This window comes from Rhamphochromis longiceps, linkage group LG17 (assembly GCF_057381845.1).
Source record: "Rhamphochromis longiceps isolate RC_006_pf linkage group LG17, R_longiceps_female_GT1.1, whole genome shotgun sequence".
NCBI classification, from domain to species: domain Eukaryota; kingdom Metazoa; phylum Chordata; class Actinopteri; order Cichliformes; family Cichlidae; genus Rhamphochromis; species Rhamphochromis longiceps.
In genome coordinates this window covers 38,694,674-38,719,813 of record NC_140573.1, presented here as the reverse complement: position 1 = coordinate 38,719,813, position 25,140 = coordinate 38,694,674, and the positions used below count along the sequence as shown (strand labels likewise).

Here is a 25,140-nt window from a genome sequence, read left to right as displayed (position 1 = left end):
TGTTGAAGCACATTTTGATTTAATTGCAGCATTCAGTCTTGTTGGGTAGGAGCGCATGTCTTGCACACAGCCCTCTTTAGCTCACAGATTTTATACTGGATTTAGGTCTGGGCTCTGGCTGGGTCATTCCAAAACTTTAATTTTCTTTTTTTCCGGTGAAGCCATTTATTTGTTGATTTGGATGTATGCTTGGGATTTCAGATCAAAAGTTTAGTATTTGACTAAAACCACAGTTCCAGCAAAAGAAAAGCAGCCCCAAAGCATGATGTTGCCACCACCATGCTTCACCAACCCTGCATCCCTACCCCACAGACCAGACATGTGGAGACTGTTAGTTTTTTAGTGTGTAGTACACAACCAGTTCTTGTCTGAAAGTAGGGCTGGGCTATATCATACCATTCACGGTAATACCAGTGTAATGTTGGGCAACGATAAGAAAATGAAATATCGCGATAGAATATGGGTAAAACGCGCATGCGCAGTGCCTTTGTTTTCATACGCACATGGTGGCAACACAGAATGAGAAGGGCAAAAGTGGATCGTTGAATGAAACGGATGAACCAGAATTGGTTTGTAAAAATGCTGCAACTTCAGTGGTGTGGAACTGGTTTAGCGTTCATCCGTCAGATACACAACAAAGCACTATTTTTGGTAGAGCATGCTAGCAGGCCGTCGTTATTACTGTGTTTTTTGGAAAATACGGCACACTTAAAATCAATCCTTTGCTTTTTCTGAAAATCGACAGTGTTCCTTATAATCCTGTGTGCCTTATGTATGAATTCTGGTTGTGTTTACTGACCTTGAAACGATTTTATGTACACGGCGCTCGAGAATCTGTCAAATGTTTCGGTACGACTTTGCTAAGCTACGAAGCCGCACTGCTTGATGGATTGTTGGAGCATTAAGGCTATCGTAGGCAGGAGCCTCGCGGAGTGATACGTCCTGCGCTTCAACATAATATTACCGTATTGTGTGTGTATAACCTCTTTTGTGGATATTATACATGGTTATGCTGAGGATATGTCGGCCAGTTTCCACTGGAAATGCCTTTTGGTTAAACTGTCAGCAAGGAATTTGCATTTGCACTGTTAATTTTTTTAATATAACTTTAATGCACTTAAAACAGCTGCTTGTTTAAGTGAAAATACATTGATTTTTTTTTTTTTTTGCACTAATAAAGTTGAGGAGTTGTAAAGTATTTTGTCTAGTGTCAATTATATCGTCAGTTATATCGTTATCGCAAATTTTCAAATGTATATCGTGATAAATATTTTTGGTCATATTGCCCTGCTCTACCTGAAAGTACTGGTTGGTACTGGTTCTGGTACTCTTTCAGTGGTGCTACAGGTCTGTTGGCAGCCTCCCTGACCAGTTTGTCTTGTCTTTTCATTAACTACAGTGGTCCCTCGTTTATCGCGGGAGTTACGTTCTAAAAATAACCTGCAATAGGTCAAAATCCGTGAAGTAGCCAACTTTAGTTTTTACAATTATTATAGATGTTTTACGGCTTTAAAAGTTGTCACTACACACTTTATACACTTTTCTCAGACAGGCATGAACATTTTCACACTTTTCTTTCTTGTTTAAACACTTGGTCCAAAAAATACAGTAACTTCTACCTTCCTTTAGCATGTCCAGAAGTTCAACATTTTGTGCGATGGTTAGCATCTTCCTCTGCCTTCCGGGTGCTACCGCAGCTGCCTACGTTTTGTCAACATTGTTGTGTTTGTTGGGGAGAAAACTTAGAAACATACAGTTCATACATTTCAGAGTCACACTGCTAGCGATCAAAGATTTATGTAAATATAACAAGCTGAACGCATTCTGTACTGGACAGGAGACACGGCACAGAGGAGATTGATTGACGATGGTCTACAGCCAATCAGGACGCAGAACACAAAAAAAGCATGCAAAATTGCACAAAAAAATCTGTGAAACAGCAAGGCCACGTTAAAGCGAGGGACCAGTGTACAACTGGACATGTCTCTGATTTTTGATGACTGTCTTCACTGTGTTCCATCCAATGCTGTGGAAATTGTTTTTGTATGAGATCTGATGCTTTGTAAGTTCTCTGTGCCTTTTGCTGTAGCATGCAATTGAGTGAATGTCAGGAAAATCCTGCTAGGAAAGCTGAACTTTTTGGGACTTCTCTTCACAACACAGAGCTGACAGTTATAATACTCTTACGGGAATACAGTTACTGCAGGTAGGACTGTCTGCCTCTGTCCTGCTTTCATCAGTGCTGTAATCCCAGAGAGGGAGCCTGCTAAATAGCTGGGATCTGATGTCACGCACGCACAATGACACCTCTGTGGACCTTTGCTACTGTAGCTTCACCAACATCCTTCTTTTCCTTTCCTTCTAAGCCTTTTGCTTTTTTTCTGTAGACTCTTGCTGTGACTAATGTGATATAGTACAGACTTCATGCAAAGTGCCACATCCTCACACATACACTGAGAGTTAATGAGCACCAGAGGACACCAACAGTACTGACACTTTTCTATTCTGAGAGTCTGTTTTTTCACTGTTATTCTAACCTTTCTGGGGTTTGACTGTGGCCTTTGAAGGAATCCATTTACTTCCTGCTAACTGTGAGGTTTTCCTTCACATGCCCATCATTATAATTTACCATTTATTTCTACGAGTATTGCAGTATTGATACTAATAGAACTGTTTTCTATTCCTATTTTCATCCAGGGTTTGCTATAAACAGTTTTCACCATTTTAATTCCCTGTCCAAATATTTCCCTTCAGCATTTCCACTTCCTCTTCAGGTCGACTGTTAGTGCAGTGATAAAAAGCGGAGGAGGAAATGATGTAACGGGGAAGTGTTTTTATTTGAAGGAAGGCAAACAGAGCAATTCCTTAATGAAATCTATGGGTGGGACTGTTTACCCAGAGCTCGCTCGCTCTCCCTCACTCCTGAACAGTGCGGGCACTGTACAGTGCACGGGCAGCATGCTGACACTGGTTTCCACATGCATAAAAAGACATGCTCAGTGAAAACTGTTTCTGTCTTCAGCTTAGCTGCACCATTAAGCCAATAAAGTCAATGTTATTTATAAGCAATAAATCCACTTGGTTAGACATAGGAGATGATCATTGGTTGGGTAACACTGTCACATTAACAACAGTTAAAGCTCTTCTCCCAGCTCTGAAAGGTAACTTGCCCATACGTGACCTCCACAACCTATCCCAAGTCTTGAGCCACGTCTCACCTCTACTGTGGTCTCTTTCTCCCTCTCTGTCTGCCAGGATTCGTCCTCAGCTGCCCAAAGAGAAGATTGAGGGCTGTCACATCTGTACGTATGTGATGCCAGGAGAACCCCAAGTGGTCCTGGGCAAGGACAAGGCCTTCACCTATGATTATGTCTTCGATATGGACACCCAGCAGGAGACGATCTACACCCACTGCACCGAGAGGCTCATCGAGGGTTGCCTTGAGGGCTACAACGCCACAATCTTTGCATATGGACAGGTTAGTCAGCAGGCTTTTGCTGCACACGTATTGGTAGAAGGGCATGGAGCGTTGCCTTTTTTACTCATGTTAACAGCACACCGGTATGGCATGAATATACACAAGCTCAGTCACATATTCACATTCAGTCAAAGTTTTTCTCAAGGGAGCGGCACTCCTTCCAGAAACAAAAGATTTATGGCATCATGTGATATGAAGCTGATTTCATTTTCACATCGGTAGGCAGGCAATAAAGGAGCCTCGGCAGCTCTGTGCTGCCAATATGTTCCAACATGTCCTCATCACCACAGCTTTGTATTGCCTCTAATAAATTAGAATAAGAGGGAATGATAGATATGGAAGTTTGTTATCCAATCAAAACAAAGTAGAAAGTGTCTGCTTCACATTATGCCAGAGCAGGAAAGTAAACCAAGAAGTCAAAACATATTTTATGGCTTTAAACATTATAGACTAACATGCATCCTGAAAGCAGTTGATTGGTGCCACTCTCATCTCTGAAGCTATGGCAGCCAGTTCCACAGTTGCTTTGCAAAAAGACTGGAAACAGAGGAAAGCAGCAAGGTCATTTGTCCACCTTGGTTTTGAAATGGACAGATATGCAAAATCCTTTTGTTTTATGTAGAGGTTATAGTTCTGCAAGTGTATAATTGTGAAAAAAGTGGATGATGTATGTATTGTACGGTAACATTAAGGCCTGTGCAATGCAAAACAGCTCAACTGTCTGAAGTGTTAGGCTCAATTTTTTCTTAGCCTGTTCTGACCAGTGGCGGTGATGATCCAAATATCGGTAACTTCCGATACCAACAGAATTAATTGCACAGTGATTTAGTGTTCATTAAAGTGCGTTCAGATAATTAGCCTCAATGTCATAGTAGTCACAAATCAAAAAAAGAACAACATTAATTTAATGCATCAGTGTGGAAACAAAGTAAAAATCACCTTCAGTGGTGAACCGGTCACTCTCATCATTGTTAATCCTTGCTATCGACACAACACCATGTTTTGGCCTTTGTGAATATGAGTGAAGGCCTGGAACAGCCTCAGCATGACACCAATGCTTTACTCACAGGCAACGGAGGAAAGGAAGGTGCAGCCACACTGAGGACTATAGAGGCAAAAAATAACAGCTTAGTTTTATTCAGTGTGATTTAAAGGGTTTTTGTATTGAAATTCAATGTACAAAGAGACACTCTGTCATTGAACAACTGCTTTTTAAACTTCCCTCTTCTTACCCTTCCTCTGAGCTCCTCTTTGTGTTCATTATTCTGTCCTCACATTGTTCCCTCGCCCGTTATTTTTCTGACAAAGCGCCTTTCACGGGGCACGGCAGCGGCCCAACACACTCATTCACACGCATGCACACAAACACGGTAATCACACAGGTGCGGCCGTGCAGAATAAAACTGTCTTTCTCGATCATCTGTCGGCACAAACACGCACGCGCTCCTGTCGGGGCCTCTCTGGCGTTTCGGTGGGGAGGAGAGGGGTGACGTGTGAATTTGAACCCCAATGTCTCATTCCTCTTTGTGTCACCATGACTCCGGCCCATCCCCCGTCTTTTCCTCCCTGTCCAGACGGGTTCGGGGAAGACGTACACCATGGGAACTGGCTTCGATGTCAACATCGGAGAGGACGAGCTGGGCATCATTCCTCGGGCCGTGAACCACCTGTTCAGAGGAATCGAGGAGCGCAGACAGGCCGCCACTGAGCAGGGCAGGCCTGTTCCTGAATTCAAGATCAATGCACAGTTCCTGGAGGTGCAGAAACACACACACTCACATCCACAAACAATGCAGAGCAACTCAGTTGGTAACATCGAACATCATCAGCAAGCTGATAAATAACACTGAAATAACTTAAAGTCAGTTTGTTAGACATAGCGAGAGCATGCAGACAGCAAGAGGTCAAAGGTCGGCATAGGGTGTATCAGTTCAGGTTGTTAAAGTGCGCAGATAACCCGACTGCCATTAAACTGTCATTAGCCTGTCTCCGAGGTCGCGCCCGGCTTTATTTTTAACTGCCAGCAAGTGGCTGCTAACAGCTGGTGAGGCAGCAGCTGAAGAGAAAAAATGGCGCTTCCGACAGTGACATAATAATTTACGCTCTGCACGACGTCGTCTAATCTGTCGGCTGTTTGTTAATTATTTATGACTTTCTTGTTTTTTAGCTTTACAACGAGGAGGTGCTCGATTTGTTCGACACGACTCGAGACCTCGAGGCCAGGAAGCAGAAATCCAACATCAAAATCCACGAGGACGCCAATGGAGGCATCTACACGGTGGGGGTCACCACCCGCACCGTCACCTCTGCAGCCGAGGTCAGTTTCGAAAACCTGGAAAAACGCTAAAAGCGGCTCAAATATACTACTGCTTTTTGGGGGGGATTTTGCGAGGGGGGTCACAATAAGTAGCTTTAATGGACCAAGATGATGAGCCTACGCAAACTGGAAGTTAATGATCTTTTTTGTAGAATATAGTTTTACATTTTGAGGGTGATGTCTTAAATTGTGATAAAAACCCACTCAGAAAGTGACTCATGTTCTGAAGATTTAGGCTAAACGACAGGACCAAAGCTTTCAAAATAACTCGGATGGCGGCAGCACAAATCCTGTTACAATGGTGGTAATCCTAATTTAATTCAGCGGTCCCCAACCTTTTTTGCGCCACGGACCAGTTTATGTCCAACAATATTTTCACAGACCGGCCTTTAAGTTGTCGCGGATAAATACAACAAAATAAAACCAGTACAGGTACCAAAAAAAAGATTTATTCATAACGCACGGGAAAAGACCCAGGGAAAGTGAGTTAATGATAAAAACTCTGAAGACTCACGGACCGGTACCGGTCTGTGGCCCGGGGGTTGGGGACCGCTGATTCAACTCATTTCGTTCATAACGCTGTAAAAATACACTTGTTACACTGTGCAAAAGTTTCTAGCCACCCTTCATTACTTGATAGTTCACCTACATTTAGTAGGTTTTTTTTAATGGGATCTTTAGGAACAGCTCTTCAGGCCCTTCTATATGTGTATTTTTTTCCCCCTTTTCAGTTCAGTCCTTGAGCTGACCACTTTTAGAGGAATATTTTGGGGGTTTTTGTCAAGCCATTTAACACCAATCTACTAAGACTTTAAACATGAATCACAGCATGAAGGTCCTGAGTTCAATTCCACCATCAGGCTGGGGTCTTTCTGTGTGGAGTTTTCATGTTCTCCCCGTGTTTGCATGGGTGCAAACATGTTCCTCCAACAGTCCAGAGACATGCAGTTATGGGGGCATAGGTTAATTGGAAACACAAAACTGCCCATAGGTGTGAATGCGGGAGCGCATGTGAGTGCAAATGGTTGTCTGTCTCTGTGTGTTAGCCCTGCGACAGACTGGCGACCTGTCCAGGGTGTACCCCGCCTTCGCCCTAAGCCAGCTCGGATAGGCTCGAGTGACCCTGAAAAAGGATGAGCAGAAACAAATGGATGGATGGATGTATCTGTCAGATGGCTCGATAAACTCTAGAATCGTCTGGCAATTTTTTCATATTGTATCATACAGTGCTTAGTTACTAGCAGCCTATTTAGTTCTCACATGGAAAACACAGAGATAACAGTCTAACAGGCATAAAGTAGAATTTTTACAGCAACAAGGTGATTCCCAAAGAGCTATTAGCCAAAAACATGTGCAGCATGTCCTTTAAAAAATTTGAGGAACCTGGACAAGTGGAGGATAAAACATGAACATTATCTGAATGCTGTCATCCTGTTAAGAAATAGAAAAAAAGCCAATAAAGACCTGACACAGGACCTGAAGATGCATCTGGCCTGAGTCTGATCCCAAACACTGCCAATGCAGTAACAGTGAAACACTACCAGTCATCTCCAGAGCCTGGGCCTCAACATTATTGAAGCAGCGTGGGATCATGCTGACAAAGAACTGAACAAAAGGCAGAAACATCCATAGAAGTAGATTTTTTTTCCCTCGCTAAATAGAAAAAGATGAGTGCTGCTCAAGAGTTTTGCACAGTAGTGTTTCCATTCAGTGAGTAGGATTTCTCTCCAGCAGAGACTCACATCTCCCAGTGAGGAAGTCATCATTAAGTTCTTGTAGTCTTTTTACCTTTCAGCTGCTAAAGTGTCTTAACTGAACTCTTCAACGATCACAGTGGTTAGGAACAGTCTCTATGTTTAGATTTCTGTGCAGCTCAGAAATGATATGAGAAAGCACACAATTTTTTGTCATCTGTTTCTTCCACCTCTCCTCTAACAGATGATTCAGTGTCTGAAGCTGGGCGCTCTGTCTCGCACCACCGCCAGCACCCAGATGAACGTCCAGAGTTCACGCTCCCATGCCATCTTCACCATCCACTTGTGCCAAGTGCGAGTCTGCTCCCCTGACAACAATGTAAGTATTGTTATGAAAGGCAACAGAGGACTGGTGTGTTTGCATCAGTCGCAGTTCTGTTTATTTACTTTCCTTTCCCTTTTCGTCCAGGATAACGCGACGGATAACCGTCTGGCTAACGACTCAGAGATCGATGAGTTTGAGACTCTGACGGCCAAGTTCCACTTTGTGGACCTGGCGGGTTCTGAGAGATTAAAGAGAACTGGAGCTACAGGAGACAGAGCGAAAGAGGGCATCTCCATCAACTGTGGGCTGGTGAGGAAGCTCTACGGAGAACTTTAAACAGTAAACACTGCGCTGCTGTCATTGGCCACTTAATTTAGTTTGAGCTGCATTTAATAGGACAGTGATGAAAAGCAAGTAAGAGACCAGCATTTACCAGTGCGTGGTGCAGGAGAGACCCCTGATGGACAGAATAGGCATTACACTGTTGATTTCTTTCACCATAACCTTATTTATAGTGAATACTGATGGCAAGGTAACTAAGGCTGAATGCTTGTTCTCCTCTTCCGTGTCCTTCCTTAGCTCGCCCTGGGAAATGTCATCAGTGCTCTTGGAGACAGGAGTAAGCGCTCCACTCACGTGCCTTACAGAGACTCCAAACTGACCCGGCTGTTACAGGACTCACTAGGTGGCAACAGGTTTGTGGGGAAGAATCTGCTGTGATATCTCTTCAAATAAATATTAGATATGCATTTAAATGTCCATACTAGCCGTAAGAAATCAACGGGCTTGATCGTTATTCTTGCATCCTCCAGTCAAACTGTGATGATCGCCTGCATCAGCCCGTCAGACAGGGACTTCATGGAAACCTTGAACACACTAAAATACGCCAACCGGGCCCGGAACATCAAGAACAAGGTGATGGTGAACCAGGATAGGGCCAGCCAGCAGATCAGCGCCCTGAGGACAGAGATAGCACGACTGCAGATGGAGCTGATGGAGTACAAGACTGTAAGAGCGTGGCACAGGCGGGAATGCATTCACAAATACAGTCCATGTAGAGGACATGAGCAGAGCAATATTTGGCCCTTTTGTCGATTGTTTAGGGAAAGCGTATGGTGGGTGAGGACGGCATGGAGGGCATGAACGACCTGGTCCATGAAAACTCCATGTTGCAGACGGAGAATAACAACCTGAGAGTGAGAGTGAAGGCCATGCAGGAGACCATTGATGCCCAGAGAGCCCGACTCACTCAGATCCTCAGTGACCAGGCAAACCAGGCTCTCGCCAAAGCAGGTAGGACATTTTCAAAAAAGCTCATACAACATATGTCTTACACAGCCTCATGACACAGCTGGTTTTGCTGATACTGTATATGCTGTATCATATTTTTTATATAGTTCTAATCTTTGTAGAACTGGGATTTTAGTATTTAAAAAGTGGTTGGTTGGTTCACAGTGAGACGTCATCATAAGAACCAGTCCGTTTACTATGTATGGCCATATACACAGCAGGGCCTTGGGCTAAATGCTAATGTTAGCATGCTATAACGCTAGCATGTTGGCAGGTTTTTGTCCACCCTTGCAGTTTTACGTGAGTAAGCTAACACGTGCTAAGATAAGATGTCATCAGTTCTGAAGTGTTTCTTCATAAATCACTCACTGTCTATTCTGAGCTGAGCATCGTGCCTACTGCCATGTTGGTTTTCCACCGTAACCCTGTCCTAGCCTAACTGGATGATCTGATTGACAAACCCAGGACGTACAGTTGTAATATGTGAGTTTCAAAGTAACCAGTAGTCAGAGTAGAGCTGTTACCAGTTGAGGTGGTTCAGGCATCTGATTAGGACGTCTCCTGAGCGCTTGCTAGGTGAGGTGTTTTGGCCATATCCCACAGAGAAGAGACCCAGAAGGATTGGAAGAATCTCAGTGACAACCAGGAAGAGCTTGAGGAGGGGGCGGAGTGAAGGAGGGTGTCTCTGCTTAATCGGACCCAGACGATGATGCTTATTATGGATAATTAGGCTTATAGACTTCTTTTTTGGAACCCAAATCACTATCCCCTTACTGATATGTCGGTCTTTTATATACAGTTTATGTTTTAAACCAGTATGTCAGATAAAATAACCACTAAAGCATGTTTCTGAAATGATTTTAAGCTATTAGTTTTATAATTAACATAGTTTTATATCATTTAAAGTCCTAACTTCCTTTAATTGTAGGTGAAGGTAACGAAGAAATCGGCAACATGATTCAGAACTACATCAAAGAAATCGAGGAGCTCAGGTACGAAAGGAGACCAGATTTTAGCCTTAGCCAGATCACAGGAACGTGTCTGCAACAACAGTATAACTTCACATTAAAATGTGCTGCAAGTGTTTAGCAACAGTAACGTTTGTGTAATGTAACTCGTTCCTCAGAGCCAAACTTCTGGAGAGCGAGGCCGTGAGCGAGAACCTCAGGAAGAACCTGTCCCGGGCCTCCACTCGTTCCTCGCTGTACGGCGGCCCCGCCCTCCTCGCTCCAGGGAAGGAGGCCAGGGACGTCATCGAGATGGCCAAGAAAGACCTGGAGAAACTCAAGAAGAAGGAGAAAAAGAAGAAAAAGAGGTACATGTTCAAGTTGGCACACAGTTGTGAAGCTCTAGTCCGTTCCTGGAAGTGCGTAAGAATAACAGCCGCTTTGCCAGGAAGTAGAAATTGGAGAGCTGTTAATGTGCAGCCAGAGTGTCGCCTCTTGGCGTGTTGTAATTATCTGCTGATTCCCTACATTAGCAGTTTACACCCTGTTGTTTCTTTAATGGAATGTGTGCTGCATTCAGTCGCCACTTCTCCAACACGCTGGAGGCCATTGATCGCTTATCCCTTTGCTGCATGTGTCTTGTATATTTTTATTTCTATACATGCTTGGGATCTGCAAGTTACAAAGAACTGTTTATTTTCTTTAAATCAGGTTTTCTCACATGAAATCTGCCTTTCTTTACGTCTCCATAACCAAAATCCATCATTTGAGCTGCTGTTTTGGGGGTTTTTTGTCACTCACCTCTTGCTGATCTCTCTCGCCCTCTCTCTCTGTCTCTCTCTTATAAACATCCTTCGTTTTCCCCCAAATTCTGTGGCCTGTCTGCTCTCTTTACCTCCGCCGTCCTCACCCTCCCCACCTCCATCCTTCTCACCGAAGACTGAGGCAGTACGAAGAGAATCACCATCATGAGCTTGAGGACGCCAGGTTTGCCGCCTCCCATCAACAAATGGGGTTCAAATACTCAATCTGAAACTGGCAATGGAATTTGTGCCCTTCCCTTGAAGTGATTTTAGCTGATTGTCGACCCAAGTCTTCCTTCTTTTCCAAATTCCCGAAGCGACTAACTTTTTCTGCACCTACAGGCGGTTCACGGTCCTGCAAAGGGAGCAGGGAATTTAACCAGCTCTTTCCTCGCCCTCTTTTTCCCTTTCACTGCACACTGCAGGGTGTTGATCAGATCACGTTTTGTGATACCAAAACCATTGAAAACATATTAAATTTGGAGCTGGAGTTGATAAATATCACACACTTTGCTGTAGCGTGTGGCATTTGGTCAGCAGATCTTTGCAGTGTGCGGCGGCTCCTAATGTAATGTGGATGGTAGTTACTGATCGTTTAATCTCTTCGTCTCTCCCACTGTGTCCTCCATGTTTGTGAAATCACAATGAAATCATTCATTAATCAAGCCTATAATCATTTGCATGTGTCATTCATCTGTATTTGTTGTGATTTAACTTCCTGTTAGTCCGAATTTGACTCTTGGGACTGTAGCATTTCCTTCTTAGACAGAGAGCTAACACTCTTTCCCTCCTTTAGTGTTGTCAAAGAGGAGCTGCCGGACAACGATCAGGAAAGAGGAAACGAGGAGGCAGAGGTGGTAGGTGGCTGGATTAAATAACTTAAACTGTAAATATAATATGTAAATGTCACATATTACTCAGCGTTTGTTACCATTTTACCAGGAGGGCAGCGACCATGAAGAGGGCGAGGATGCTGATGGAGAAGAAGAGGACTTTGAGATGGCGGGAGATGAGACATCCGAGGAGTCTGACTCTGAAGAACTGGATGAGAAAGGTACAGCTATCCAGATGGAAGGAAGTATCAAAATAAGAGCTCATCTTTGTTTCCCCAGACAAAACTGTGCACAGATTGTAAAGAAACCACACCCTGAACTTCATGTTTCTTTTTGGGGTGTGCAGAAAACGTTCAGGCCGACCTGGCCAACATCACCTGTGAGATCGCCATCAAGCAGAAGCTGATCGATGAGTTGGAGAACAGCCAGCGGCGTCTGCACACTCTCAAACAGCAGTATGAACAGAAGCTGATGATGCTGCAGAACAAGATCAGAGACACGCAGCTGGAGAGGGACAAAGTGCTGCACAACATGGGTAAGATGGAGAAATTAGGATCTGCCTGTTCAAAGAGGATTAAAGAGCAAAGGAAATGAAACCTACTCCATCCACAGGTTCAGTGGAGTCCGGTACGGAGGAAAAGGCCAAACGGATCAAAGCTGAGTACGAGAGGAAGCTGACCTCCATGAACAAAGAGCTGCAGAAGCTCCAGTCTGCCCAAAAGGAGCACGCACGCCTGCTGAAGAACCAGTCGCAGTACGAGAAGCAGCTCAAGAAACTCCAGCTGGATGTGACCGAGATGAAGAAAACCAAAGTAAAGCTCCTTCTTTTCATTTTGGGATAAGCAGCACTTTTCACACTTGTCTTGTAGCTGCGATGCTACACTTGCTGTGTTATGCTTGTCCACCAGGTGGCACTGATGCGCCAGATGAAGGAGCAGCAGGAGAGGAACAGGGCCACAGAGTGCAGGAGGAACAGAGAGATAGCCTCGCTGAAAAAAGACCAGCGCAGAGCTGAGGTAAGAGGCACAGGAACACTCATGTCTTATAAAGTTGCTTTTGGATCATAAAGACAAAACTAAAATCAAGCTTGTCTCACAGCACCAGGTGAGGCAGCTCGAGGCCCAGAAGAGACAGCAGGAGCTGATCCTCCGTCGGAAGAATGAAGAGGTAAAACGCAGTTGAGGGAGGCAATGATGACTATGTTACATGTGGCTTTGTTATACCTGTTCTCTGTCTCAGGTGACCGCTCTTAGGCGCCAGGTGAGGCCCGTGTCCGGAAAGGTGAGCAGGAAAGTGAGCCTACCTGAACCTCCTCAGGAACCCTCTCATAGAGCAGTCCCAGGACGGCTGCAGTCCTCTAGTGCAAGCTCTTCCAACGGAGCCAGGTAAACCGTGTTAGCGCATTTACAGCATGAGTGTGCATGTCAGCTGAGTGAGACGTCTGAAAGAATGCCTTCTTCTTTAGGAGTTCCCCAGTGCGGATGGGAAGTATCTACCTCAACAGATCAGCCAGGGCCAAGTGGCAGTCACTGGAGAGACGCATCAATGACATCATCATGCAGAGGATGACCATCTCTAACATGGAGACAGATATGAACCGACTACTGAAGGTAATGTTTTACGGTGGTCGTGAGCCCACATCAGCTGGTCGATACACTATTACAGTTTTTTTTTCAATGCTCAGCAAATGCAAAATGGTAAAAATCGCAATAACATGAAGTATTGAGAAGTATTGTGATAATATCCAGTTTGCTGAACTCACATAGGCCCCACTACTTAAGCTGCTTTAGCCTGCACACAGTTGTTGCCCATCTGCAAGCTGCTTTGCAACCCACTTCCACCCCAGCTGTCATGCTGTTTCTGTTGTCACTGATGAATACTACAGGAGTTTTACTGCTACTCTCCTACTTTAGAGCCCAATTACTGCAGAGAGAGAGATGTTTGTGTGTAGTTGCACCAACTAAAATGCTTTTAAAATGCTTCTTTGTCCTCCTTTCCTTCTAACCTCTGTTCTCGCCTTTTCTCCAGCAACGTGAGGAGCTGACTAGACGACGTGAGCGAGTGTCTAGGAAAAGAGAAAAAACGGCAGTAGACGGCGCGGACGCCGACCGCTCCCTGGCATCTCTGAACGAGGAGCTGGAGTCCCTGAGCGCCAACATCGACTACATCAACGACAGCATCGCCGACTGCCAGGCCAACATCATGCAGATGGAGGAGGCTAAGGTGAGAGAACAGCAGCAATCGGCCGCGCGTGATCCCAGTGTTTATTCGAGTCTGTTTGTAATGCTTCATAAAAGAAGGGCAGTATGATGTTCGCACACTCGCACGCAGCTCATAATGATGCAAACACTATCATCGCTGCCTCATTAGCGAGAATGGGCTTGCATGGGGCTGTCACCCTTGGGCAATCAATTTGGGAAATAATTGCAGTTCTGCACCAGAGCATTTTGGGCCCCACTTTGACAAACAAGCATCAGGCGCCTATTTGTCAAAACAACAATGACTCAATAAAACAACAACCCACCGGCAGCACAGCCCATTAATGCAGCCAAAGCAGCCTAATGGTGGCAGCTGATCAGCCGTGTATACATGTAACTTTTTGTTTGCACGTATAACGTTTACACTCTGAGTTTTGTACCTCACATTCATGCCATCAGCCACTCACGATGCTCTTTAAGCTGCTGCACAAATTGTTGAGTTTAAAGTGTGCAATTTAGGAATTAGAGAGCCGCGGATCCTGAAAACCTCTGATTTGCTGCCGCTTGGGTTAAACTGTGCAATTATTTATCAATAGTAAGCCTGGGGTCACTAATGAGATAGCACTGAGAGCGGTGGTATGTAATGCTGTGTTGGCTGAAATGTGCGTTGCTGGAAATCTCTGCAGGCTTAGAATTGGGTTGCTAACTGATGGTTAGTGTCAGACTAGTGATTCATTAAATTGCATCCCAGCCGTGGGTGAAAGTTTTATAGCGGCTAACAATGTTTGCTCTCATAATCCAGGCAGTTTGAGATGTTTTTCTGTTTTAATTGTCCTGTTAAAAAAGAAGTACAACTCTAATCAAATGCACTTCAATGCACCTCTATAAAAGCAGATGTTTTGGCAATTTGGAGGTCTGGGAATGTCCGCTGTGTTTTAACACAGTGCCCCCCCCAATATTGCCAGGAGTAGACGTTCCAGAAAATTATCCCCAAATTCAGACTATGCAATCCTCAATAAAGACCTACACCAGAGAGTTGCTGCAGATTTTGCATCTGAACAAACTGCAAGACTTCCGGAACAGTGTCCTTTAGACGCAGACGAGACCAAAGTGGAGATATTTCGCTGTAAAGCACAGCTTCACATTTGGAGAAAACCAGACCAAGCACTTTTGGTGGCAGAGTAATGATTTGGGCTTGATTTGCAGCTCAGGACCCGGGCACCTTGTGGCCATTGAGTCGACCATGAACTCCTCTGTATACCAAAGTGCTTTAAAGTCAGAAGTGAGGCCAACTGGGTCATAGAACGGGATGATGATCCCAAGCACATCAGGAAATCTCTCACAGAATTGCTGTTTATAAAACTTGTTTGTGTTAGCAGTGCTGATAGCTGGTGTTAGCTATGGAAGAAGGATGCTGTCCTCATTTTAAATCAAATCACACTGTGTGGAAATAAGTTGTCAAGTTTCTCGCAGCAATGTTTTATGAAATGTGTCATCGCTGTGGGCTGCAGGAGGAAGGAGACACCGTGGATGCTGCTGCTGTCATCAGTTCCTGTAACCTATCTGAGTCCCGCTTCCTACTTGACCATTTCATGACTATGGCCATTAATAAGGTACCAACAGATGACTCACACCAGACATGTCAAATAAATATTACAAAATATCACAATGTTTATTTTTTATGATACCAACCTTTCTCTAAGTAGAAGTGCTTTATGAATTTAATTGCATAGCGATTATTTGCAGTCGTCGTGGTAACTCGTTTGCAGCTTGCCTGTTTATCCCGAGCCCGTTTTCTTCGTAACCATGGCTCCTTTATGAGATTGAATCTAATGAGACCTTTAATGGAACAACATGATTGAATTAAGTCTCCATTAGATTAGATAAGATTAGATTTGGCGAAACCTAATTGGTCCAGTGAGGAAATGCAGTCAGCCCAGCGGCAAAAGGAGGAAGACTGAGAGCACAAACGAAGAAGCGGAAGTAATTACTACTTCACACTAAACTGAAAGAGGCCGAGCCTTTATTATGTTTGTTTCCTGCGCTGAACAGATGCGGAGGTCGACCTCCGTTATACGAATACAAACAATTAAAAAGAGCTCTGTGATAATCTCTCTGCTGGCTGTGCCGGGACTCAGGGTCTGCAGGCGGCTCAAAAGGACTCCCAGCTGAAGGTGATGGAGGGCAGGCTGAAGCAGACGGAGATCAACAGCGCCACGCAGAACCAGTTGCTCTTCCACATGCTCAAGGAGAAAGCTGAGATCAACCCGGAGCTGGACGCCTTGCTGGGCAGCGCTTTGCAAGGTAGCGGGCGCCGACAGATCGACTCGGGTCCGAGCCCGTCGGGCGCAATCACCTTTTTCAGTCATCTTTTTAACCGTGTGTGGCTACTTTTTTACTTTACCGGCTTCCTCAGCTTGTCCAAAAGAGATGTGAAGAATTTGTCACTATGACACATCAAATTGTCACTGAAGCCAGTAAAATAACGAGTAGCCTTTTTCCTCATCTTTGGGTTTTGATTTTTGATTTCTGTTTGTTTCTTTCTGTGGTGTTGCTGTGAGCTCAGAGTTAGGTTACCTGTCTCCAGGTGAGTGACAAAAATACACAGCAGTACGTTAGTGCGTGAGAGAGCAAAGCACGTGCACACTACACGATTTCCATTAAATGTTGCTCCCAAACTGTGAACTGTTTTCAGTCTGATTTTTTTTTTTGTGCAATTAGTTTCCAAATTAGAAAGAAAAAAATCTACATTTGAAAAAAATGATGGAATCTTGCCGTGTGCATCACGTGCATCGCAGTCCTGATAAAAACTAACCCGGCTGTCGTAACTGTGCCAGTAATATGCATGACGTGTCACCCCACCTGCTAGCCAGTCCCACTTCATGAGGATGAGCTGCGATTATGTGGAAGCAGCAGTTTGCGTGTCAGCCTTTCTGTGTTTGTCTTCTCTTGCGTTTTCCTCCATTTCCTTCTCTCCCAGATCACCCTTTATCTAAAACTACACTAAACGACCCCCCGACCTAGTTTATGAACCGCTGCAGCAACATTCTGAACAGTCCCTGACATCTAAAATGTGCCATCAAGGAAGTCACACATGCTTTCCACACTCACAAAGACACATTTTTCTTTGTTTTTCCCTTTTTCAAATGTGTCTTTATTTGTGTCTGTCATTATTGCAGAGAACGGAAATGACAGCAGTAGTGATGAATCCACCCCCAGTCCAGCCACAGAGGGCAGGTAAATATATACACCTGCACAGGTTATCAATTCAAAAGCACTTTATAGGTTCACAGTTAGAAGAAGAAAAAAGTAATTCATGATTTCATGCATCATGATCGCAGAAGTCCCCTTTTGATGAGCATTTTCGCCCCTTGCCGTCTTTGCGATTTAAACGAGTGATGCCTGGATCTGTGAAATCCCACGTTCATTGCATGCTAACGACTTTGTGTCACTAACTACTTTGTTGCTTGTACAGAAGCCGGATATAGACAAAGCAAATACTAGTTATTGACGAGGCCTGTTTTTGTTTGTACCATTGTAGCTCACGTAGTTGAGCAGGCAACTTTTCCCTGCATGTTATTGTGTGCTGCCGTTAGCCTCTGTTAGCTGCCGTTAGCCGTTGTTAGCTGCTGTGAGCCTCTGTTAGCTGCCGTTAACCTCTGTTAGCTGCTGTTAGCTGGCATTTGTGAAACCTTCATTGAAGTGGCTCTAACATTATCAGACTCAGATACAGATAGCGAACAAGCTGTAATATGAGCCAACTGTCACATGTGTGAAAGCAATCAAACTGTTTATCAGAGACAAAGTGTGATTTTTAGAACCCTTGAAAGCCTAAAATTAGCTTTCATAATGTTGAGGGGTGCGCTGGATGTCTAATCTGCTGAGCGTGTTTATGCACAAGCGTGTGCATTAGAGTCCTGGCTTCAGTTCTGGAGATAAATTTGAGGTGAGGAGGAAGAGGATCACTTTCTATCCAGACGCCAGTTGTGTTTTCTCTTTCCTTTTTTTCCCACTTCTTTGGTGAAGAAGAGCGTTCTCAGACAAAACATAGGGATGATGCTGCATATCTCGAGTCTGAAAGTGCAGGTGCAAATTAAATGCTAATATCATAAAATTGGTAAACATTGTACTGCCTAACACTGCTAGCCTAACATGTACTGGGAATAACTGGTTGAAAATTCTGTGTTTCAGCACACTGGCATCAGATTTAATGAAGATGTGTGGTGAATCCAGACCAAGAAGCAAGGTACTGTACTCTGCCGGGCAATGTGCAGCATACTGTTTAAGCCCCCGTGTTTTTTACGTTTAACAGTTAAAAAATGCTTTTAAATTTAAAACTGAATTTACTTTATAATATTTGATCCATATTTTTCCAATTCCCCTCCTTTTTACTTCATCCAAAGTTAAGCAGAAGTTCCACAATACTTTGTTGAATTTAGGATAATTACTAGCTGCTTAGTGAGTTGTGAGTCCGTGTTCCAAACTATTCTGGTCCCCCAGGCTCGAAGGCGAACCACCACACAGATGGAATTGCTTTATGCCAGCAGTGGAGATTTGTCCTGTGAATCCCCCACTGGAGACTTTTCAGCCCCTCTGCTACCCCTTGCTGAGCGCCTGGAAGGACCGGCAGACATGCAGGGTCAAGCGGTTGGTCAAACCGCTGACCGTGAGCAAACTGTTTCCCCATCTGCGCTGTCTGCCAGGCCAGCTGCCATGTAAGTGGTAAAAGCAACATTTCTCTGCAGGGCACAAAAATATCAAAGTTCTCTTCTGAAATGCCAGATATTTCCGGTGCTCATCATTCAGCATTCTGAAATATTGAAGACTGTTTGTGTGATATCTTGCTGCTAAAATGTTACGTGTTATTACTCCAGAAAAACAAAACCCCTTGTGAAATCTTTACCGTCTGTAGTTCCAGATCCAGATCACCTACAGGAGCTGAGAGGAAACAACTGGAGCGCTCGCCGCTCAGCCGCAGGAAGATGCACGAGAAAGGAGGCGTGGCGTCGCAGATCCCAGGACCTGTACATGCAGCTCCAGTTAGCACAGCGGAAACTAAAACCAAAGCCAGTGACTACAAATCCCTGTAAGTGTGAACTTCCTTTAATCAGAAGAACAGGTTTGTTTGTAGTTTTAGCCATGTGTCAGTCAGGCCGCAGCTGGATAATTACAACAGAGCCATTCATGAACCCCTGATGAGCCATAATTTAATTTAGGTGATTACAAAAATGACATGAACCCAGCAGCCTGAACTTCACTGCTTTACTGAGCAAACTGTTGCAAAAGGCAAATGTTAGGATGCTAATACGCCCTTTAAGTTTAACTGTGTTTATTTAAGTTTTAAATAACCATTATTATTTTGTTTCAGGCTGGAGGACTCGCCTGCGTTTGAAGGCCACAGGTAATTCATGCCTCTTTAATATGTTTAATTAAATTTCAAATGTAAGCTAAAATCAGAGGGAATAGTTAACTCTGTACTTCCTTTCCCTTTCATTCTGTCACTGCTTTAACCACTTTAATCTGTCAGCTACAGTATGCCACTACAAGGCTTTGCTGGTGCAGAAAGCTGATTAGTGAAAGTCTAAAATGTTGTGTCATGTTTGTAGGGGTGTCATCAACCCTGTAACAAGCCCCAAGAACAGCCGGGGGGGCAAACTTCAGTGTGTTTATGTAGCTGAGGGCCACACCAAGCCTGTTCTCTGTGTAGACGCCACTGATGACCTGCTGTTTACAGGGTCTAAAGGTAAAAACTGCACCGGCTTTCAAACGGCCACCACGAGAAGACTGTTTTCTATGATTTCTTTCCTTTTTGTTTCTTAATCTGACCTGTGCTCGTGCGTCTTCCTAGACCGGACATGTAAGGTCTGGAACTTGGTGACAGGTCAGGAGATCATGTCTTTGGCTGATCATCCCAGCAGTGTCGTCTCAGTCAGGTACCAGAATACTAGAATCACTAGTAACGTTGGTTTTTGTATTTAACCTTTGGATAGATTACTTACTTGTTGCTGTTATTATAGGTACACTTCCAGCCTTGTCTTCACCGTTTCCACTGCTTACATCAAAGTTTGGGACATACGAGACTCTGCCAAGTGTATCCGCACACTCACGTAAGTTCACGCGCCCCTCCGTCCAGCATCTGTCATTACGTTTTATCACCATCTTATTGTTTTGCATTTTTGTTATACGTGTAAGGTCGTCGGGACAGGTGGGCTCAGGAGACACCTGTTCTTCTGCTCGGAGTTTATCCATCCCACCTGGAGAGAGTCAGATCAATCAGATTACTCTCAACCACACTGGCTCTTTCCTGTATGCTGCTGCTGGCAATGCTGTCCGCATGTGGGACCTCCGCAAGTGAGTTACAGTAACATCGATAGGAGTTTTAGCTATAAGCAGTTTCATAGGAGGTATTTATTTTGGTAATGATTTCTTAATTTGACTCCTTTCTTTAGATTTGCATCTACGGGGAAGCTGACCGGCCATCTGGGGCCTGTTATGTGTCTGACAGTCGAAAAGTTGGGCAGCGGGCAGGACCTGGTGCTCACCGGCTCCAAAGACCATCATATTAAAGTAGGAAGCTACACAAAAATGTAGCCATATATGTGTTGTAGCAGCGTCCTATATATATATATATATAGATATATAGTCTGAATAGGATTTTCAACTCAAATCAGTTGAATTATATTCTGTTTTTAAATAAAACCAAATTACAACAGTTCCTTCAAGGCTCTTTATATTGTAAAGTAAAGACAAAGTCTAAAAACTATGATGATATCTTGCCTTCACCTGCACAACGGTGGTGCTAAGGTAGGCATCCCCGCCAGAATTTGCTTCCCCCTGCGTCGCGCTAGGCTGTCCAAATCACGGACAAACAATATCCCACGTTCTTGATTTTTATTTCACAAACACTTCTTATAATGAATAACTACTCCTGAAAATTTGAAGATGTTAGCTCTTTAAACAGTAAAGTTACAGTCGAATGTGAATAATATCAGGCTGATCCTGCCACAGAATGTTTTTAAACCCATTCTGCACAGAGAGGTGTTTTTTTTGAAAAATGTATTGATACCAATGTTGAATATTCTTACACAATTAAAAAAAAACCTAAACGTAAAATAATTACACCATAAAGATGGTTTGTTTTTCTGTTATTTAAAAGAGGTAGTAGTTTATTTTAATTTGTTTAATTGTTTAAACAAATTAGAGATAGGGTGAGAAGTTCGGCCATCCGGGAGGGGCTCAGAGTAGAGCAGCTGCTGCTCCACATCGAAAGGAGCCAGCTGAGGTGGTTCGGGCATCTGACAAGGATGCCCCCTGGGCGCCTCCTGAGTGAGGTGTTCCAGGCATGTCCCACCGGGAGGAGGCCCCGGGGCAGACCCAGGACACGCTGGAGAGATTATATCTTTCGGCTGGCCTGGGAACGCCTTGGTATTCCCCCGGATAAGATGGAGGAGGTGGCTGGGGAGAGGGAGGTCTGGGCCTCTTTGCTTAGGCTGCTGCCCCCGCGACCCGACCCCGGACAAAGCGGATGAAGATGGATGGATGGATGTTTACAAAAAAATTGAAGTTTGTGTGAGGTTGGAGGATGTGTTTGTGTGTGGGGGGGACCACTGCTCTACAAGATGCACATGGTGTCACCGAACTGGAGCTCTGGGAGAGACGTCCCCACTTTCAGGGATTTAAAACTGCGGGGGGGGGGACAAAAGTGTTAATCTGTTAGATTAACACTTTTTTCCTGCAGTACTACCAACTGTCCGGAATTGCCCGTTTCAATGGGGTAATATTTTGCTTGCCAGGGTAGTGAGGGTTGCATAACCAACAGCATAACTAAGGGAGGATTGAGGATCACCTGATCCAGCCCTAACTATACTTCCAGGGAGCAATGAACAGAGTCGTCAAACTTTATGATAACCACCATATATATAAAGAACAAATGTGCTTGTTTTTCAGATGTTTGAGGTGACAGAGGGCGCTCAGGGTAGCATCACCTCCTGCCATACGTTTGACCCCGTCCATCAGGACAGCGTGGAGTCTCTCACTGTGCATGGAGACTTTTTCTACAGCAGCTCCAGAGACTATTATATTAAAAAGTGGGACTTGGCCAGTAAGAAACTGTTACAGGTATTGTGCATCAAAGATTTTTCCCAAGATTAAAAAGTTTATATCAGTGACTTAAACTTGTAAATCTGATAAACTCTACACTAACTGTTGGCTGTTATTGCATCTACTAGTCGGTCAATGCCAAGGCAGACTGGGTTAGTGCTCTGGGTGTGGTGCCAGGCTCCCCGGTTCTGCTCAGTGGATGCAGAGGAGGGCTGTTGCGCCTTTGGCACACTGACTCGCTTGCACCCCTCGGTGAGGTCCAAGGACACGACAGTCCAATCAACGGCCTGGCTACTAACAGCAGCCAACTGTTCACTGCCTCTGAGTAAGTCTCCTAACATAGTTGAACACTAGTCAGTAGTGTTGAACTACGATCCTGCCATGTTAAAATTACAAATTTTGATTATTATCATAAACTTTACCTTTGTGTTTTCGACAGTGACCGAACTGTGAAGATTTGGGAAGCCAAAGCATCTCTGGAGGATGGATTTTAATGACTGCTGGATTTAATGACACAGGATTGCTCACTGGCCATCAGTCAGTCAACATGAATTATTTGCAAAGTTTCTATAACATCTTCGACTTGAGAAATTACTGACTGGGAAACCCAGAGAGGGTCCCAAATCAATAGGTATGGCAGGATAGGCCCACAATAACCTTAAAACATCCCTGATGCTTCACTTGGAATAGTTTCAGGGAAATCATTCTTTCCAGCTGAGTAGCATTACTGACATTTTAGGTCAAAACATCATCCGTGAACCTCTCAAGCTCCTATAATCATAGAACTGCTGCAGTGGCCAGCTCATTTCATAGCTGTGACTGTAATAGAGTGAAAAGAAAAGTATGGATTTATTGATCCAGGAGTTTGTGGTGTATTCAACATTCCCTGTCAGTTCAACGCAAGACAACATGGATACTGTCTATGCATATTATTCATTTTTGCCAGAGCTACTAAGAAAAAGGAAAACAGATTAAATTATTTGCTTCATTGCACCAATTTTTCTTCATCAAAACCAAGACTGCTGAAAACGTCTGTGTCCCAAGACAAGACACGGAAATATTTAAACTCCAGCAATAACTGTCTTTTTGTTCACGTGATGGGTGGTTTATTGTGTCTTTCTGGCATTGTTGTGCTGGTCTCTTTATGTATGCATGTGTTCTCAGTTACCAAGGACCAACTGAAGCTGCATATGGTCTTAATATTGAGCTGTTACTGCCAAGCCCATCAGATTAAAGTAGAGGCCTCAAAATAAGGCATACACCATGCTCCTTTAACACGGTTCTTATACAGTTTAAATTTACCCAGGCTTAGTCAGGATTAAGCTTTTTAAAAAATAAGTAAAATAAAGTGACAATGTTGTATCTCTAACAAACTGCAGGTATCATAGCTGAATAGCACTATTCCTACATTACATATTGCCTTAAAAAGCAGAGAGTACTATCTGCTGAAACATTACCTTTGAAAAAGGCTACTTTGTCATTAGACATAACAGCGAAAGACATTTCAAAACCCATAATAATTCAAAGTGTAATGTAATATTTTTAAATAACTATATAAATCTATAATTGTATAAATCTGAACAACATAAAATAAAGTTAACTTTCCTAGCTTAAAAGGCTAGTACCTGCTAGGCTAGTTAGCTTTTAGCTAGTTTAGCTGATACTTTTCACGGTGACCAGAAAACATATCCTGCCCTGTCTTTCTGTAAGACAGCTGAATTATGAAACTACTTAAACATTAAAATATATTTGAAATTTAAAAAACAGACGGAAAAATATGCTAGCTAGCTAGCAGCAAATCTATTATTTATCGCATTTGCCCGCACATTGATTCTGCGTGTGGCAAAACACTTAATAAATGTTAGATTGTGATCATTTTTGAATGTGCATGGTAGCACATTGCAACAGGTTTTTAAGAAAGAACTCCTCTGAGCAGGATAACCATTTAAGAACAGGTAATAATGAAGATTTGTTCACATTTCCAACTCAACAGCTTTTTCTGATTATAGTCGGCCATCAGCTCGGTTTCTCAATCCTCTGGTTGATGCTTTTTTATAAAGCATCTCTTGGTCTTTTACTTTGTACTTCCCGTTATTTTTAGATGTTATGGTAATCCACTGACCGTAATTCTCTGCCCGTCTTCGATAGTTGTACGACACTTGCACAGCTGAAGCACTGCTCTGGCAGCAAGTGCTTTTATGAAACATTCTGATTTACAGTCAGTGATTGTAAATCATTCATCTTGATAGACTCAAGCACCTTGTAATTCCCAAGTCATGTAATACGGTATGAGTTACAGTCTTGTGAAAGCATTTCTTTTTCAAGTGTGTATATGTGCATGTTTTTCCAACCAAATTGTGTGGCAGTTTCTTGTATATTACTGTTTATCTCTGCTGTTTTAGTACTTGTAAACTGCACATGTGCTGCAGTTAAGCATTTGAAAAGAACATTCAGTCTGTTAAATGTGTAAAAATGCTATGACTATTTATTTATTTTTTTCTCTGATTTTTCTGTGGTGTCTTATCCACTGAAAGTTTTTGAACTCTTTCCATCTGATACCTCTGTTATCTTGCTGTTGTAGACGACTGACTCCATATACAGAGGTATTATCAGTGCCTGTAATTAATCCTGAACTGTATGCAGTGACTGAGAAATCACTACCTGATAAATGTTGGCTATCCCTCATTAAAAAGGTTAGGTAAACATTTGCTCCTGAACTACTCTATCACAAGTATCTGTTAAATAAATTTGCTGCTCTTACTGGGATACATGAGGTAGAAGTTGTTAGCAAAGGTAAAGTCAGTGGGACTCAGGTAATTGCACTGAAAAATCTTTTTATTTTGTGAGTTGAATTGACTTTCCTTCTGTCTCACAAGAAAGAGCTTAAATCGAGTACAGAAATCGGTTTTCAGTCCCATTGACTAAATAATCCCCTAGAAACCAGATGAGCTGTAAGTGTTATCCCTCTAATTGTAATATTATATTTTGAAATGTGACTGTAAATTTCTTCTTCTGTAAATACGCCGTTTCATTCCTGCTGATTCTCTTGTGAACAATTTTTAAGTGATTAAGATCGGTTGCAGCGTGGAAATAAATTTTAATATTTAAAAAAGTTTTGTTTGTTTTGTTTTTTTTAAGCTTCATGTCTGTCTTGT

At 43.4% G+C, this 25,140-nt stretch overlaps 1 protein-coding gene across 4 annotated transcripts in view; it reads left to right on the top strand.

The window, feature by feature from the left end:
• LOC146650157 (kinesin-like protein KIF21A) overlaps positions 1-24,914 on the top strand; it is a 43,889-nt gene extending 18,975 nt beyond the window's left edge. Inside the window, exons 2-37 of one of the 4 annotated variants that reach the window (XM_085386225.1) lie at positions 3,256-3,478; positions 5,053-5,235; positions 5,646-5,795; positions 7,734-7,868; positions 7,959-8,123; positions 8,394-8,509; positions 8,627-8,822; positions 8,918-9,107; positions 10,033-10,096; positions 10,231-10,419; positions 10,991-11,038; positions 11,651-11,711; positions 11,797-11,908; positions 12,034-12,222; positions 12,300-12,499; positions 12,596-12,703; positions 12,786-12,854; positions 12,927-13,072; positions 13,153-13,297; positions 13,716-13,910; positions 15,397-15,498; positions 16,024-16,189; positions 16,452-16,472; positions 17,065-17,122; positions 18,077-18,131; positions 18,386-18,600; positions 18,804-18,971; positions 19,254-19,286; positions 19,492-19,628; positions 19,734-19,818; positions 19,903-19,992; positions 20,078-20,236; positions 20,335-20,452; positions 21,833-22,003; positions 22,114-22,310; positions 22,425-24,914. In XM_085386225.1, coding sequence (XP_085242351.1) covers positions 3,256-3,478; positions 5,053-5,235; positions 5,646-5,795; positions 7,734-7,868; positions 7,959-8,123; positions 8,394-8,509; positions 8,627-8,822; positions 8,918-9,107; positions 10,033-10,096; positions 10,231-10,419; positions 10,991-11,038; positions 11,651-11,711; positions 11,797-11,908; positions 12,034-12,222; positions 12,300-12,499; positions 12,596-12,703; positions 12,786-12,854; positions 12,927-13,072; positions 13,153-13,297; positions 13,716-13,910; positions 15,397-15,498; positions 16,024-16,189; positions 16,452-16,472; positions 17,065-17,122; positions 18,077-18,131; positions 18,386-18,600; positions 18,804-18,971; positions 19,254-19,286; positions 19,492-19,628; positions 19,734-19,818; positions 19,903-19,992; positions 20,078-20,236; positions 20,335-20,452; positions 21,833-22,003; positions 22,114-22,310; positions 22,425-22,479 — 4,714 coding nt within the window. In that variant the 3' untranslated portion in view covers positions 22,480-24,914. Of the gene's footprint in view, positions 1-3,255; positions 3,479-5,052; positions 5,236-5,645; positions 5,796-7,733; positions 7,869-7,958; positions 8,124-8,393; positions 8,510-8,626; positions 8,823-8,917; positions 9,108-10,032; positions 10,097-10,230; positions 10,420-10,990; positions 11,039-11,650; positions 11,712-11,796; positions 11,909-12,033; positions 12,223-12,299; positions 12,500-12,595; positions 12,704-12,785; positions 12,855-12,926; positions 13,073-13,152; positions 13,298-13,715; positions 13,911-15,396; positions 15,499-16,023; positions 16,190-16,451; positions 16,473-17,064; positions 17,123-18,076; positions 18,132-18,385; positions 18,601-18,797; positions 18,972-19,253; positions 19,287-19,491; positions 19,629-19,733; positions 19,819-19,902; positions 19,993-20,077; positions 20,237-20,334; positions 20,453-21,832; positions 22,004-22,113; positions 22,311-22,424 lie in introns of all 4 variants that reach the window. The other 3 variants (XM_085386224.1, XM_085386227.1, XM_085386226.1) reach the window with 3 other exon arrangements.
• Positions 24,915-25,140: the final 226 nt, after the last annotated feature.